An 18938-nucleotide genomic window follows, 5' to 3' on the forward strand; every position below is an offset into this window, starting at 1 on the left:
AGCTTTTTATTGTACCCTGACAGTAATCTCTCAAATCTTTAAAGATCTAAATTCAGATTTTTAAATAAATAGAAAATGTATTTGTGTTTTTGAGGCAATAAAAAATGTAAGGATTAAGCTCCAGGACTTGGTTGCTCTGGTCATAAAGTTGTAAGATAAGAGAAAGAAACGTTTTTTTTATATATATATTTTTGTATTTTAAAATTTTAACAGCTTTAAAAAAAGCCCTTTCCATAAATTACACGGGTGAAACTGCAAATCAACGGATTCTTATGGCCAACGATTATTTTATTGCACAAGAAACGCACGGTACTTTTCTGCATAATTACATTTTTTTTAATTTTTACAGCTTATTATTTGACCAAATAAACTGCATGGATCCCAAACAAATATGTTTTTAATAAGAACATTTTTGTTTGAAAACATTTCACATTACATGTCAACACACTACATAGTTCTATTTAGTAAGTCTCAGGCGAAGCTGAGACGGGGGGCCGCTAATTGTGAATAATTGAAAGATCTACAACTTTTGTATTTTCCATTTATCAGTATAACCTAAAAATTTTGTATTATCATGCAAAAAAACGAGAAATCACCATTTTATCAATTATTAAGAGTAATTTTTTACTTGTAAAACGGAGATGAGCAATAATTACTGAAGAAACTATATTTTACTAAATTGACAAAAATGTGTCATTAAAAGTTGAGTAAACATTATGATTGCCTAATATTTATTTATAGATGTAACAAAATCTTCATGTACAAGTAAAACTTTTCTTACAGTTCCATAACAAAATTATGTCACTTGAAAATTTTCACAATATTTGTTTTTTCGTGCAAAGAAAACAGCCTCGCTTCTAATTATTGACGAGATAGTGGAACCATGCTATGATCATTTAGCGTTCCCTTAATCGTTGTTGCTTTGAAAAATCTCTCTGACACTAATTTTCTTTCTTCTTCGTAATCATCATTCATAAAATAACTACAAGTAAGATTTGGCAGTGATTATGTGGTCCAATTAAAGAGTTCTCGCGGCATTCGAATGAAATTGTAATTTCTCTGAAGACTTGCTCTGGCAACTAGTTGTTTTACAGTCCCGCCTACTCCGTCACATGTTCCCTTTCTATGTGAAGTGGGGAAAAAATGCCACTCTGCTGCTATTTTAAAGTCTTCAAAGTGATGAGTGAGATAAATGAAAATCTTTTTATTCTTTTACTGTCCACTCGCACCGTCAGACATGTATCTTATTTTATGAACACACGTAAATTTATTTTAATAAATTCAATCAACTGCTTTTGATATAGATGTACGGCAATAGTGTCATGATGTAGGCATTCAGAAATGCAAACAAAACTTGAAATTTTTAATTCATCCAAGTCATTCCTATAATAAATTAAAAATGGGTGTACGGTTGCCTGATCGTTGTTCCAATGTATACCCTGAACTAAATTTTGAATTATGAAAGCATAATTTTCTGAGAAATCACAAATTACGACACACTCGTTTCCTCTCAGTTTATTTTTCATCTCATTTAAAAAATCCCTTTATTTGTTAACCAAAAATGAATGAATCAACAGTTTTTGCAAGCCTTCACTTATCTCCTGTAAAAATTCATCAACTGGAAATATGAGGGTCTGCGATGAGGTTCTTTCAACCGTAACCCATTGTTTATAGGTAACAATTTCAATACATTCTTCTTTGAAAATTTCCTCCAGTTGCTCAATAACATTCGTCACGCCTGGGCACTTCTTACAAGAATTCAAATAACAATCAGTCGTTTTGTTTTTGCATACCATGCGATCCAAACAATCCTTATAATTGATCAAAGGCAGCTCAGAACCGAAAGTAAGTGATTTAAAATTGGCACCATTCTCTAATGAACTAATATTTTAATGCATAGGACATACACAAACAGAGTGAGTGCCAGAAGCACCTGTCAAAATACAATATTTTGGCCTTAAGCTAGCAAACTTTGAGAAACTACATTTCATAGTTAGATACGTACTAGTAAAAATTGTATACAATTCTTTTAAATTGTTTATTTTTTTTTGAATAGGTACCGATTTGCCGTCTACTTTTATCGAAACGTAATCTTTTTTTCCGGGCATATATTAAGTGTTGTCATCAGACTGGTACAAGCTAACAATTGTATTGATAATATTATCATCTAGAGATGAATGTTGTTTTGGGTTTGGATCCCCAATCAATTTCTTATCTCGAGCAACATTTTTTGCTATGCCTATCATGATACAAGTTGCGGAAGAAAATGTGTCCTCAATTTTTTTATAAGACCACGATCGAAACATAGTCAAAATTTAAATTTCATGAACGTGGTCGGCTGAAGTTTTAAAACTTTCTTGCAAAGCACTTATTATTGAGGACTTGTCGTCATTTGCTTCTAAGATCATCTGGATCATCTTGGATCAAATTAAAGATTTTTTTATCAATTACGGACGATATTTGTTTTGATTTTTCGTCCAAATACCTTTTCGACGATAGTTTTTGTTTTTTAATGGGCGAAGATCCTAAAAAGCTTTATTCTTTGTTGAAAAAATCCACTCGTTTACTTTGCAAAGATGGATTATCTCCCAAAAATCCAGATGTACCGTCACTGCTTCCAACTTTTATATCAGATTCTTCACTTGAAGAATCCTCCTTTTGTAGCATCCAAAAAAAATTAGACTAAAACATCGACTTAAAATTTTACGAGAGGTTAGGTATGTCTGAACTCAATATAATAATCAAAATATTGTACGTACCAATTCTGGTAGTTTATTTTCACTCTCTTTTGTATCTTCTTTTTTTAACTTTGATAACTTCAAGCCGCAAGAAGAACAAATTTTTTGTTTTAATGCATCTGATGAAATTGCCAAGTTCAGTTTTAAAAGTTGGTTTTCATTTACTGTCTTTAAATCAGAAGTGTTTGTTATTTGGTTTTTGACATTAAAAGGATTAAAACATTTTTCTGATTGATAACTAGTATTTTGTATTTTACGTGCCTCTTTCCGTGGCATTGTTACAAAGTAAAAATTATTTAACTTTAAACTTCAACGAGTAAGAATATGTCTTGTAGCTGACCAAAATAAACGCACAGCTGATTCAAAAGCCAACAAACTTGTAGTATGGTGAATGTACACGAGTAGCTCGGGTTACACTTTAAATCATAGATCTTACTGTAGGCAGGCTTCCCGCGAAATTTTAAAATTCGAAAAAATCAAAGAGATAAAAAATCTTTTTTTTATATAAAAGCAGACAATTAATAAAACAATAACAACCAAAGTAGCAATAAAAAAATTTGAAGATCAAAAAGCGGTTTACGTGTTGATGTTACGACATACAACAATCGTGGAAACAGAAAACATGGGATTTTTAACAAAACCTGATAAGATCCGAGTCGAATGACCTAGAGTATGCGCGCGAGCAAAAACGTCAATTGATACCTCCACGAGCATTGTTATTATTATTTTTTTGTCTAGTGCTTAATAATCTTTTTATTTTTCTTTAATGAACATTCGTTTTTTATCATTCAGGAGATTAGATTGGAAAATAAATCCTTTATGATGTAATTTTAATGTAAATTCATATTAAATAAAAGATAAAATGGTGATTTCTCGCTTTTTTGCATGATAATACAAAATTTTGAGGTTATACTGACAAATGGGAAGTACAAAAGTTGTAGATCTTTTAATTATCTACTACTTATACCTTTAACTTTTTTTGATACGAGGTACAGATATCATTTTCTACTAAAAAAACTGTTTTTTTACCATTACGTGCTACATAAATTAATGTTTTAACAATAACAATTGAAATGTCTCCATATTTCAAAAACATGATTTTTACGTAAAATTTGACGTAGAATATTTATTTTGGGGGCAATTGTTAAAAATCGATTAAAACATAAATTGTTAACAACAGTATTATTTTTTTAATAGTTTTTTTTTAAATTTTTTTTCTTAAAGTTTAACTTTTTAGCTACAAAAGAGCCAATGGTAAAAATTTTGTAGCTCTTAAGGAGTCGGAGCTATACATTGTCTTAAATGAGTCTCCAACCACTATTATGAAATTTGTTATAACTTATAAAATCGGAAATGGGCGTTAAAAAAAATCCTTGGACAAGTATCTCTTATTTGCAATATAGAAACTGAAAAAAAAATTTCAGCTGAGTCGGAGAGGTGACGATTAATTTTTAGCAAAATTCGTTCGGTTTGTAATAGAATGACCTATATATGAGTAAACAAGTACCCAAGAAAGACGCTATTATCGCTTGGGGCTAGTCACGTTATCTTACGATCAAGCTTTTTTCTACTCCCTTATTTCAAAACTGCTCATAAAGCGATTGACGGAAAATTTATTTGTGTTTAACTTTTTAGTACTTAAAGATTTGATTATGAAGTAATACTGAAGCATTATGATACGTGCTTTAAGATGGCCAGAGTCCGAATCAAAAAACTTGAAAAACCTGTTGTTTATGAGATAAAACAGAACCTATAAAATGTAAAAAAAATTCAACGTCTGTCGACTAAAGTGTGTTATAAAACTCAAAGAATCTAAATTATTTAGCACATCTAATTTTAACATTTAGTTCGCCTATAATATATACCGATTCCTCTTGTTCAAGTATTAATCTACGTTCTCCTGTAGTTTCTTGAGTATAGTTTGTATCTTTGTGTTCTTATGTGTCTTGATTATTTTTGCTCCTATTCAAATAATATCATATTTAAATTACTTTATTCTACCCTGTATTTGATCACATTTCTTTAATGCCAATTAGAACGCCTTTTTTCTACTTTTTTTTTTTTTTTTGTAACTGCCATTTTCCAGTAGCAATTATAATTTTTGTGTAGTTATTTTTGCCTCTCTAATAAATTTTAGTATAATATCGCTAGATCACTATTATAGTTAACTAGAACTGCATATTTTCAGTCAATAAAAGTGTATAAGATTAGGTTCAGTACATCTGGGCTCTGAAAACGCATTATACAGGGTCTTAAGTGTTTAAGATCTTTAATCAAGCAGCTTACGCGAGATTTTAAAGTTAGTTGTAATTGCTATAAGGTTTTCCAATTTATATTTAGTAGTAAAGGGCTTTCGAAGATCATACTGATTGTAAGTTTACTAGGGATCAAAAAAGATTTTTATATAAAAAGACCTCTTATAGATGTGATACCCCACAATTAATGCATGTCTTAGAAGTTGGAGTCCCGAATAATGTGGTTGAAATTTCACGTCATAAGGTTGTAAGGATTCAAGGACTAAGTTGTCAGAATAGATGAATTGAAAATCTCAATAATATTTAGTTCTTGAACTTACTGAGATAATAGAGTCAATAAAAAAACATCAAGTTACCGTAGGGTTTAAGGTTGTTCTGTGGATACCTATATCTGTGTATATATATATATATATATATATATATATATATATATATATATATACACATACATGATATTCGTAGTGTTATTCTTACGGACAGAAGAAAAAATTATGAACTCGATAAAAACTCATTTACTAAAACATATTGTGAGTGATTATGCCAAGTTTGGAAAAGATTCTGTCTCTAGAAATTAATCTATTAATTAATATTATTTGTTTATTGTCATAATAATTAAATATCTAAATAACTTTTGAAATTCTAGAGTTGTACTGGCCTAAAAAGTTATGAAAATATTGATAAAATGAATAATAAACACTCATTATTTTGTTGCACATGCGCAGAAGACGATAAATCACTTTTCTCTTGATTTCTTCAAATCTAAGTGGTTTATATATAATCTTCACAATTTTCAAAGATTACTTATAAAAAAAAGTACAAACACAATTATCATTTGTGGAGGCTTATCATTTACTTTTGAAATTATAGTCATTTTAGTGATTAATTCCATAAGACTGCGTGTTAAATTGGTGAGTTTTCAGTAGTGATTTTCTGAAAAATTAAGTGGTTGACCCTAATATTTTTTATCGCAAATTAAGTAAGCACACTTTGTTGACATAATTTCAAAACTTTAGAGATTATTATCATTCCAATAAAAATCACCCAATCTACCTAAGATATGTAAAAGCATAGCATTTGATTTCAATGTGCATCATAAGGGTCGTGATATCATTATGTATGCCATTTTTGGGTACAAATTGTCTCCTATAATATTCAGTCTATGTCAAGAAAATATCACTGTTCATAAGATGCACAAAATAACTATTTTCTCTTACATTTCTGATTGAGTATTTGTATGCTTGACAATAATTTTAAATAACCAAGTAGCTGGTAAGCTATAAACTTGTGCTAATACATTAAATATGTCTAAATAAACTTTAATAAATTTATTTCTTCGCACACTAAGATTATAATATGTATTGTCAAGTGTGATGTGACTTAAATACTGCTCCAAAAAAATGTACAAAAATTTTTTTATGCAGGTGGTAAGAGCCAGCGAGTGATAAGGTTGGCCTTAGTGGTGAACCAATCATCATCAGTCTCACCGATGCACGTAGGTGCCATCGATTCTACTACAAAAACCTTTACAAACACGCCAAACGAGCGTCGCGTTGGAAGGCCACGAAAGAATGCACGTAAAAATTTAATCAACTCTGTGGATTCTCACCAACAAACACAGCACATACAACAATCAGTACCCATACTGTCGAATCGTGGGAAATCTGGATTGTGCAAAAAACGCAGATTAGGCCTTCGTAGCCAACTGTTGACAATACCGCTTATCAAGCCACTCTCACATCAGCAGCGCTGTTTCATTTTACAACACCGTGTTTTTCTTATACGCAACATTGATAAGATACGGCGGGGAAAACTATCTGTGCAGCAAGTTAACACGCAGGTATACAAAAAGGATAAAATGTACTTTTAATGCATAATAACGCTATGTGCCTTACAATAAATTCATGTGCTTTATCTTGCATTTGCAATATGACATAGATACATTAAACACACGAGCTCTGTGCTTATTTTGTATGACATCTTACAACGGAATACACGTAGGGCAAGCCCTAAAAAAATGAAAAATGTACGGAGACGATGGCTTCAGTCGGCAGGGGGGGGTCCAAAACATTAAAACGCACAATTTTGTAGTAAAGCTACGAATGATTTTCACGAAATAAATTTGAATAACAGCTAAGCATATAAAAAGCATATAAAAATTATACAGTAGTATCTATGCTAACTAATAGATTTGTGTCGAAAATGTAGATGTAGTATACACAAAAGTATATTTAATTATATCTTCTTAATGGTTAAATTCAAATACAACATCTAGTTTATTAACTCAGTTAAAATTTTACTGTTAAAATGATAAATAAGTATTGTATACAAAAACTACCACGAAGGTTAAGAAGTACACAAAAATGTTTCTTTTGAAAGTTAACAAACTATAAATTATTGTTAAATGAAGCAAATAACAGTCTATAATCATGCTTTATTCCATACATTTCAAAACTATCCTAGCCATATAATAAGAAATAGAGTGCTTATCACTGTGTGCTGAAGATTAGGTCGAAAGATACAGAATATTAAGCATTAATATTTATATATCTCTCTCCCTCTCTCTCTCTCTCTCTCTCTATCTCTCTCTCTCTCTCTCTCTCTCTCTCTTGCAAAATGCTAACGATGAGAGGTGAATTGACTTAGTTCTCCCACTATTGGCTACGTGCGAAAAAAACAGACATATGTGCTCTGTACATAGTGTTGATCATTATAATTTTTTATTACATGTCTACACTAAGAGAAAAGTGGTGCACCTGCTTTTCTGCATAGACACATAGCGTACCCATGTAGTGGATCAGCTGGTGCTCCACTTTATACGCCTTGTGTTTCAAAATCGGATAAGGTAAAGTACCCTCTATTCGGACACATAATTTTAGGTAATCCACTATTTCTAAGTTCACAAAGAAATTAGCTGTTTTTGCAAAAAAAACGGTTGACGTATAGATAATAAAGTAATTTTTCTGTCACTTGAAAAAAAAAAGTTCTTTGTGACTATGTGATCATTGTATAAAATAATTATAAAGATTCAGTCTCAAAACCCCTATATTCGGACAATGCATTTCCAAATAGTCCAAATATAGGTCCCGTTACGACGTAGGGACCATAATCTGGACAGTGGTGAACATTGAGAAAATGAGGTTATGGCAGATCTTTATATACAGTTATATTTTACTTTAATAGCTTTAATTTGCCAAACAAATGCAAAAATTAAATTATTATTGTATTTTACTACATTGTATACCATTTCTTTGCACTTGTAAGCTAGTGAATTGCTGGATTATGTGTGTCCGAATATGGGGTACAGTTTGAACCGTAGTATCTAATTTCCGGACAACAGCCGAACACAAAAAACCTCGATTTGCAAGAAAAAACAATTCTTTTAATGAATTATCAAATTAATTCGACATATGTTTTAACTATCTTAAATCAATTCGATACTGTAGATTACAAATAAATTTTTATATTCAGATATTGTAAAAAAATTATGTAATTATCGCTGCTGTCCGGATATAGGTCCGATCAACACTTTTGTCCGAATATAGGGTACTTTACCTTAACAGTGATGTTTGCTACATGTTTGCTGGTTTAGTTGCGTCACCTATGGACAGAGAACGTCCCATTTTCTCCTGTCCTGTACATCCCACTTGGCTCAGTTTTACGCACAACACCTTTTTTTAGCATAATTTAAAAATTGTAATCTTAATTTAAAATCATTCAATTGTGTGTGCATAAATTTTTCATAAAAATTACTAATCCATCTATCTCCAAAGTTAAGCAGCTTTTGCCGTGGTTAGTACTTGGTTGGGTGACCGTTTAGATACTTAGATTAGTAACCATTTAGGTTTTGCCGTTTGCCTTCGTTATTTATTGTTATAACTGTTTCTTCACCACTTTAACAACAAGATCATAAGTGTGGTTGAGTTAGTCCTAGTGTTTATATGTGTGTGTATACATCTGGTCATGACTTAGGTTTACACCAATGACTGAAAAACACTATGCTTGTGTAAAAAGCTCTGTCTGAGCCTGAGGGTGGTGATAAATGATTTTTAAAAAAATGTACAAATCTTATAATATAGACGTATGTATACATCATTTATTGAAGCCCAATTTTCCTTTAATCTAAGATCTTTAACACCATAACCCAGTACTTGAAATGCTCCAAGATTACAGAGTTTAGGGTAGTTTAAGGCTTTGGAATTCCATGGTTATATGGTTGAAGGCTTTAGGATTGATTACTGAATTATTGAGTTGAAACCTAAAGGGTTATAGGATTATAAGGTTTAAAAGCTTTGATTATAGGGTAATTAGGTTTACATTATTTAAGATGAAGTGGCATGTTGATGACACATGTAAGTTGGAGTAGCATATTATGTTAGTTGGTATGTGCGCATTTGAATTACCGTGTTTTTAATTTGAAAAAAAAAATTTTAGTTATCAATACCAGGTTTTTTAACGCTGTTAGTACTAATAACGTTGAACCTGACTTTGTTTTCAAAATTTTAACAAAAAAGCTTTTTAAAATGGTTTTTATAAGATATGTGATGTTGACATATATTCATTTTAAAATTCTTCAGTTTATGTCCCGTCCGAATTTTTCAGACTTACTAGTCTATAAAAAAAAATTTCATAAGAAAAAATATTTACAACACTCAAACTTATATATGTATTTGTAAACATTTTTTTTAGGTAGTTTTTATTCAGTTTTTATTAGCCGCTGATTTGAATGCCACTTTTGAGAGCACTAGTTGTAGAATATTCTTCAAATATCAAGCAACTAAAATCCTATTTCTTTATAAAGAATGAAACGAAGACAGGATCAGTAAAAAAAATAATAGCTTGTTCACTTGATTATACGAAGTCCATTTCGCTTCGTTTGTGACCCATCCCGTTAGCTTTTCAGTGCCAAGAAGAATCTACTTGGCTGTCAAGTAGACATAGCTTTTAGTTACTTGATTAAGCTGCTACGGTTAGAGCGGCGCGGCGGTGGTGCGGTCAAGCTAACTCAGCCATATTCTTGTATCAGTCTAGTCTATGGTTCATTCAAGATAAGACTTACATTTGTTTGATGGGCTTGAAAAAATTTTAATTATATTGCATTACAATTTAAAAAATTCTACAGTACGGCGCGTTGCCGAGGAACAGCTTTCGCTAACTAGTAAATCCAAAAACAACGTCTTTCTTTTACCATAAAAGAGGTCAGTTTCTTTTTATCTCTCTATTTTATCCTCAATCACACAGCTGACACAGATAGCAATTAATGATTACGTTTAATAACATAAGTAATAAAGTTTTTGTAAAGTATAGAGACTGTAGAAAAATCTGAAAAAAGAAGTTAATTTTGTTTTCTATAAACATTCTGGATCAAAACAATAAAATCAGGAAACTAAAGATAAGTAGTCGAGAAAAACAAAGAAAACATTTTTACCTTACGCTAGACATTCTAAAAATGGACTAGTGGCAAACAGAAAGCTGAGATAGTCTTAACAAAAAGAAATTTTGTATGTGAAAAAGATTTTTTTGTTGATCTTAAAAAAAAAGTGATGTAAAATGTTAAAGGAATAAAAAATGTTTTGGGTATAAAATCTAAGTACTTAAACATTTTAATTTTTTGACAAATAATTTATGTAAAAATCATTTTTTGTAATGCATAAAATAAGTAAAAGATTTTTATCAGAACTCACTGTTACTAAAGTATAGCTTGTAAAAAATTGTAACTAATAAAAGTGGTTTCAATGAACAAAAATTATGTAAATACTATTAGAACATGGTTCTTTATGGTGCGTTCTGCTGCGGAGTAAACTAAAAAAAAAAAATTAAAACCCATAACGCGAATTTGGGATTTCCCTATTACTGAATGAAGTCATCTACAATTTTGGTTGTACACGCTAACGCCATTTAAGCAGTTCGCCCCGTAGTAGCTGGATGCAATACCAAAACATTAAACAGACATTCAAATAATGCAACTTATAACAAAATGAAAAATCCTTTAGCTTACTAATTCAGAATATAGATGTACTTTTCAAGCTGTCGACTCCACTAAATAAATTGAAACTTGACCTAAAAAAACAGATACGCAATATTAGTATTGTACAGCTATAGTTTAGTTTAATATAAATACATAAAACGAATTCCTAACGTTTTATGATACTTACAAAACTGACCAGTACTGTATGCATCAAAATTAAGTCATCGACACTTCTAGTTTTTTGTGTGTTTCTAGCATATTATCTTGATTTATACTGAGAAATTTAATTTACAATAGTCATTTAGTACATAATATGTATAATACACACAGTTCATTAAACGACAAATAAAACTTCTTGGTGCATGTATTCTGTTAGTTGCTTGTTTTCTCTGCATTCTTAGCTGTGCAGCAGGCTGTATATGGCGGCAGTGTAACTACAGCAGATAAGCCAAAGCAAAACGGCCTGGCACACAGCTGTTCTGGTATTGCAGACAACTATTACTGGCTGAACTACTAAAACAGCGCTGGTGTATTGAGTTAAAATCTTAGATGATTTCTTTTAAAGACATGCAATCGTACAAGTAAAGAGAGATTAAGTGCATATTGTAGATATAGCAGTAGATGTGGAATTACCATAATTTGTGAGTGTTAGAGGATAGTCAAACTGTGTGGACTGTAGTAAATACCAATATGAGAGTTTATGCGCGTGCTTGTGTATGTGTGAGTTTCCCCGTGTATATCTTTCTACATTAAACAGTTATTTGCGTTTAACATTTCACACAACCCCCACAGGCTTCTCACAGACCCCCAATGACCCACCACAAAATAACGTAAAATTGCGTCTTTTTCTTCGTTATTTTAACTTAGCATATTTGTTATCCAGACCCCCACGGACCCCCCGCACAATTTTTCTTGATACTCCTCCACCTTCCTTTTCCAAAGCCTCCACCGCCCGATTCTATTTTAAAATTTATTTTATCATCAAACTACTATGAGACATTACTGCACCATTGATATTCCTAGTTAGATTTATTATTCTAGATTTATGTACAAATTTTTCAAATAAATTAACACACAAATGAATGTTTATTAGTAGACATAGCTTGCTTGTAGCATACATTCTAATAATATTGCGGAAGTATCCAGATTTCCTGTAAGTGAAAGTGACATAAAAATCGTATTTGAATACATATATGCATTTTGAAAAAATTCATCGTATTGTTTATAAAACAATGGCATGATTTCAGTCAAAGTTTTGTTTACTTATTTTTTATCACTAATTTAGTATTTTTCTATCTATCTGGATTCCCATAAGTTCATCTGTATTTCTTTTATTTCTTATACATCGTTTATTTTCTATCCTGATCGTAAAATTTTGACTGAATTAATGATGTACATGTTTTCTTAACTAATATCAATGGAAGATTTGTAATTATGAATATATTTGTGTACACATTACAAATACAATTGCGACTCAAATCTTTCCGTTGACCAGCATAGATACTATTACGTAATTGTTGCTCACAATCAGTTAGACTGGTAACAAAGTTGGTCTTTTGGACAACCTATCTTTTTCACCCAAGTTTCACTGTACTGTTACCGTTCACACTTTAAATTCTAACGCCTCATGTTTTATTTATTCCCAAAAACCACTGAAAGCATAGCCGTGTGCGCTTTTGTCAAAGTTCGTCATACGTTTATTCCGTAGTAAGCTGCCGTGAACAATGCATATTGAGCGGGCACGTTTAATTTATACTCGCCACGCTAAAAATGCATGGCATCCACACGGATTTATTGTATCCATTTAATAAATGCACTTTGTCACCCGTATATTTATTCTCAGTGTATGTGTTGTTTATTTTTGTCTTACTTGTATTTGCAATGAAAACTTCACTAAGAATTTTAATGTTTTAGAGTAAGAACACAGTTAAGTCTGGTTCCGGGATTCAAGCAGTAAAGGAAAAAACTGCAGTTGACGGAAAAAATAACGCTGAAGTTTTTTTAAACCATCTTACAGCTTTGACCAACACTGGTACAAGAACCGTACGAACTAGAAGGCTGGCGCAGGCACAAGATGACCCAGAAGTTAACAAGACCGCCAAATTAGCAAAGGTAAATATTGTGTTACGTATTCATTAGTAAAGTATTTAAATTATACCATATAGATCGATAAAACATTAGCAAAATTACTATGTTTATAAATGTAGGTACTAAAGGATCTTTACGCAGTGTTGACAAGTACAAAGGATGAAAATGAAGCTCTGCTGTGCTTATCATTTATAAATCTCCCACCTAAGCGCAAATTTTCTGAGTATTACGAAAAAGTTCAGAATCCTATCGATCTCATAACTATTGATCAAAATATAGATAGTGGTCAATATAAAACTGCAGAACAGTTTGATCAAGATGTTATCCGCATGTTTGAAAATAATGTACGATTCTTTGGCCGTACATCTGAAATTGGCATTGCAGCTGCTCGACTACGCAAGGCTTATCTCAGTCGCAAAGCTGACTTTGTCATACCTATCACTGAGGCTACTGGACTGCCACCGTCACAATCATTTTTACCTCCAAGAGGATCTACAGCTGGCGAGGAAGATGTCATTCGATGTATATGTGGACTACACCGGTATTTTTTCTTAGCCTGTTTGTCATTTTGTCCTAGTAAAACAATTTTATTTCTTATTATTAATATGTTTCAGAGACGAAGGTCTTATGATTCAGTGTGAACGCTGTCTAGTTTGGCAGCACTGTGATTGCGTCAAAGCTGATACAAGCGCTGACTCATACCTCTGTGAGCATTGTCAGCCACGGGAAGTTGATTACGAAATACCACTTGAAACTGAGGAAGAAGAAGAGGGCAAAAAGTATTTTGTAACTTTGATGCGAGGAGAACTTCAGTTGAGGACTGGTGACACGGTATACGTTTTACGTGATACGCCCGACAAGCACACATATAAAACCATCGACAAATTGGATTATGAACAAATGGATATATTCAGAATCGAAAGGCTTTGGAAAAACAAAAGGTAAATTACGTTCAGTGTGCACTGTAGGAATTTAAAAACTGGCGTACCGCCATGGAATTTATTTACTTAGACAAAAATTTGCATAAAAGTGTTATAACAATTACAGTGGAGAGAGATTTGTGTTTGGGCATCATTATCTGCGACCACATGAAACGTATCATGAGCCAACGCGTAAGTTCTATGAAAATGAAGTGGTATGTGCTCCTCTTTATGAAGCTGTACCTTGTGAACTAATTGCGGGACGATGTTGGGTTCTTGATCCTCATACCTTCTGCAAAGGTAAAGTAAAATTTTTATTTTTATTTCAAACCCAATATCGCAGTGCTCTTGTAAAAATGAGAAATTAAAGATTCAGAATCTGACAGATATCTTTACAGTATGATAAATGATAATGTTGAGTTTGTATATGTTAAAGTAAAGTCATGTAAATAATTTTAATTGCTAAAATAATATCGGTTATAGATATTTCATGCTGTTTCTCGCTCTTTTAGCAAACGAAACTACATCGTAATGAGCTACTAATAATTACTGTAAATGCATGGAAAACTTAACTGGAAAGTCGCTCAGTTTATTGTCGATCTCCCTTACAATACTCATCATATTTTCTGCAATGAACCTTATAATATTCTTCGGTCTCTATGTTTCTATTTATCTATGTTTTAATCTACGTATCTATGTTTTTCTCTGATTTCTTTCCTCTTAGTTTTTGCCAGGGTCTTCAGCATGGTATGTGTTCATTCCCAACTGCAAGCGACTTTGGTATATGTAACACAAAAGGTGTGCACTAAATATTTATCTCTGTTGACTTGGAGTTATAAGGGTGCAGCCTTGTAAAGCGTAATAAAGCTGTGAAATAGACTGCGCGATAGAACTAGTCAATCAGAGCTATCGCTAACTTGTCTACTTTGCTGCCATTTGTTTTTTTAACTCGTAGAACTGATAATGCAGTTGTATTGCTTGCCGTGGTTGCCTTTAATTCAGGTGTAAGTTAATATCAGTGACATCACGTGAATTAATGATGAGTCATCACGATGAAAAAATAACATATAATTGCTCTTTTTGTCATCATAAATAGTTTTTTATTTACAAAAGAAAACTTTATGAAACGGGTGTTTTGAGGCAGGTTTTTCAGTAAAATTATCCTTTAGACTCCAGGGTTTTTTCCTTGCCCCACAGGTCTACGGTCCTGGGTAAACGCGAAACAGTGTTAGGGTAATAGATAGGGATTAGCGGACCCGATGCCAGGCGTCAGGCAGGGATCGCCGGCATTACCAGAGAGGAGTGATCCTTGAAACATGGAGCTTCTCCGGAGATGCTAATAAGCCTGCATCCGATGCTTTAGCAGAGAGCGCCGGCTTCACTGGCGAGGATAGGTGTCCTGAAATATGAAGTCTTTTTCAGGAAAAAGCTGCATGGTGACGAGTGGACCAGATGCACCATTGGTGCAGAGAGTGCCAGCTTAATTAGCGAGGTGTTTCATCGGAGATTCTTAGTCACACTGTATCCATGGTATAACAGGTATGATATCAATTTAGAGATTGGTAAATGGGTCCAGCAATACACCCCCACACATAGATGGTGAGTGGGTGACCACGTTGACTAGGCCAATAGGATGTTGCGGTAACCCGGTAAAAAAAACTATCTACCTTTGCTACAACCTTTTTCTTACCTGTTTGATCGTTGGTGATCTAATTAATTATCCAATCAGTCGTCAACTGACGAGACACGGTTTTGTACTTATGTAGTGAACCTTTGTTGCAGCTCATCATAACATTCTTGTGAACTAAATAAATTTCATCTTAAGGTGGTTCGACAGTAAACTAAAAGGTCTCACAAACTTGATGAAATTTTGAGAGGTTGTTATTGAAGTCTCAAAGTACTTACTCCTAAAATTTCATACCCCCTTAGCGTGTCAAATTTGGCTAAAAAGCAGTAAGAAAATCATACTTACAGGCTGGTCGAAAATAGAAAGATTATGGATTACTACCAAATCCATATAAATATAACCTTAATAACGCTCACGGTAGTAACATAAAAATAATAAATTTGTAACTAAGATCACGAGGTTTTTTCTCGTACTGAATAAATGGGGGGTGAGCTTAGATTTTATTCAGATATTGAACGGAGAAAATGACTGTTCATGGTTTTATTGTGAATATGGACGCCACATACAGATATACAGCTGAGGCTATAATATATAGCAGATGTAATACAGAGTCTGATGCGCAATGCAGCGAGAGAGACCGTGAGGCCGTGATACTACCACTGCGAACAAACCCGCTGGCGAACCACTTTAAGATAGCATGGATAAGGATTTTTCAGCAAATCAACAACCCAACAATTAAGTTTTCATGTAAGAATAAAACATTGTTTGTTGTGTGAAACAGATCAATGCTCTATCATTCTTTCATCACTATGACTAAATATTTAGTCTAGGGATTGTGTTCATGTAAACTTGCTGTATACAACCGTTGAGATTCTTATGAAATTTAGTTAAGTAGAAAATTTTTTCATGTGAAACTTATTTAGGCGCGCTGTAAATGGGGAGTTGATCTGTAAAATGAGCAAGTGAACGCATATATTAGGATTTGACCTAAGACACCCGTAGGCTCACTTCTAGTAGGCTCTTTAAAAAATGAAACACAGCTGTTATGGGCTTATTTATTATTACTTTATTATAGAAAAAGTTCTAAAGATTATACATAATTTTTTCTGGTAAAAGTCATTAAAACTAAGAAACAAGAAACAAAAGGACCAGTTTGGTTTATCAAAAAATTTCGTATTTTCTGCATAAAAGGGATTTTAAAAATTAGTCGATATTCAACAAAAAATAATTTTTAAAGGAAATTCTTCTAGACGTTTAAAAGACGTTTAAGCATAAAAAATACGGATGTATGCCCAATAGACGCAAGTATACTTCAAACACCTCCAGAAAAAAGACTTTTCAACACATTCACATCTTGTTACTCAGGCAAAAGTCGTCCCACCCACTGTTTACGCTTAAAATCTCTGAAGCGTGGACAAAAACTTGGAGACAAGGAGATCAAATTAATTTAATGTATTGTAAAAATTAAATCCTGGCATTGAAATATGAATAAATAGAGTTATACTTGTCTTTACTATTCATTTTCAGCGCTATCTAGTAGGGCTTGGTCATCCAGATATGAGTTAGTTGATTTTCAAAAGACTTGTATGTCTAGTTTTATCTAATTTTCTTTGCCTACAAAATTTATTTTGTAGCATTCATGCTTGACTGAAGAAGCATACTTCAGTGCATAGTTTTATTTCTTTAACCCTTGACAACTCGGCATTGTTCCACTTAAATTTTGTATCAGTACATAAACTTTTTTTAAATAATGTCAATTCAAAAGTTCTGTAGATTATGAAAAATATTCTTAGCTCGTTTTCATGATAATTGAATATCTAAATTACATTTAAATTCCAGAGTTGCAGTGGCCTAAAAAGTTATTAAATATCGATAAAAAGAATAATAAAAACTCATTATTTTAATCTGCGCATGCACAGAAGACAAAAAATTACTTTTTTCTTAATTTTCTTGAAATATTAGTGGTTTACGTATAATTTTCAGAATTTTTGAAGATTTCGTATAAAAAAAGGTACAATTACAGTTTTTATTTGTAGAGGTTTATCATTCACTTTAGGAGTTATAGTCGTTTTAGTGATTAATCTCATGAGACTGCGTATCAATATTCTGAGTTTTAAATAGCGATTTTCTGGAAACTTAAGTGGTTGACCTTAGTACTTTTTTATCGCAAATTAATTAAGTAGACTATATTTACATAATTTTAAAATTTCAGAGATTATTATTCGAATAAATATCACCCCAGCTACCTTAATACTGGCCGGATATATATAGTCTTTTAGTGGACAAATCATTGCCGAAATAGGTAGTAACAATGTATGTGTTGGCAAGGTAGTTTAACTTTGGATGACCCTACAAATAACTGATAAGATAAATGCTTACTTAGGGAACGTAAATACTTATTATGGTCCTGAAAAAAGACAGTGGTACTACTTTCAGTCATTCCTTATTATTTTTCTTAATAACGGAAAGCTGGCTGTAGGTGGCTTGACTCTTATCGTCGCAGTCTCTGCGCACGGAGACCGTACTGGAGAGAGGTATATCTCTGGCCAAAGAATGTTTCGTCTTCAAGTCGTTCCCCGTATCAACCGTTCACCGTTGTTTGGGGAAGTTGGCCTAGAGAGTACATCCTTTGTGGGTATTCCCTCAGGACAAACTACTGAGGAGGAGGCTGATAAAATTTTCAGTTTATGTGGCTTCTCCAACCTTTCAGGGTTTATTCCCTGGCTTGCTATTGTAACAAAATCTGCTTTGGTACCACCAGGTTAGTTGAAGGAATAACCACGAAACCCCAAATTGTTGGATCAGATTGTGCTCTAGCTAGACGTCTTCTGGCATTACGCTGGAGACGATGGCGTTCAGAAAGCCTTCTATTTGTGACACTTGTTAATGTTGGTAGTTCAGGATGGAATTCGACTTAAGTCGCTTCTTCATTGGAGAAAAGTGTTGTTGGTAGCTGAGATACCCAACTGCACGGCTCAAAATTCTATTCTTAATGCACTGCGGATGAACGACTTTAATGTACGGAAATTTTCCCGGGGATGTTACAACCAGATCCTCTTACTTCTATTGCAGGTATCTTTGATTTCACTTCCGCGCCACCTAGGAAATCCTACTACAGTAAAGTGAAAGGCTGATGTATTTTTGCAACACTTTAAGCTTATTTCTTGCTACTGTTATTAATTTTTTTAATATATAAACCATAACAAAACCATCGAGAAAGTATCAAGAATTAGTGTGCAAAATTTCAGCAAGATCGATTGAGTATTCATCGCAATTAGCGATTATAACGGTTTTTGCGACTTTGCTAAAAATATTAACTAGTGGTCCTCGTCCCAGGTTTGCCCG

General features: G+C 32.7%; 1 protein-coding gene across 6 annotated transcripts in view; it reads left to right on the plus strand.

The window, feature by feature from the left end:
• The window catches only part of ash1 (histone-lysine N-methyltransferase ash1), a 403336-nt gene that overhangs the window by 251660 nt on the left and 132738 nt on the right, over positions 1–18938 (plus strand). For all 6 annotated transcript variants that reach the window (XM_089595732.1, XM_089595729.1, XM_089595737.1 and 3 more), the window contains 5 exons: positions 6415–6830; positions 12873–13070; positions 13166–13587; positions 13661–13987; positions 14094–14266. In XM_089595732.1, the coding sequence (XP_089451858.1) occupies positions 6415–6830; positions 12873–13070; positions 13166–13587; positions 13661–13987; positions 14094–14266 (1536 nt within the window). The remainder of the gene's footprint in view (positions 1–6414; positions 6831–12872; positions 13071–13165; positions 13588–13660; positions 13988–14093; positions 14267–18938) is intronic.

Source organism: Copidosoma floridanum, unplaced genomic scaffold (genome assembly GCF_036245765.1).
Source record: "Copidosoma floridanum isolate Cflo_tuat_1 unplaced genomic scaffold, Cflo_Japanese_pri ptg000004l, whole genome shotgun sequence".
Lineage (NCBI taxonomy): Eukaryota > Metazoa > Arthropoda > Insecta > Hymenoptera > Encyrtidae > Copidosoma > Copidosoma floridanum.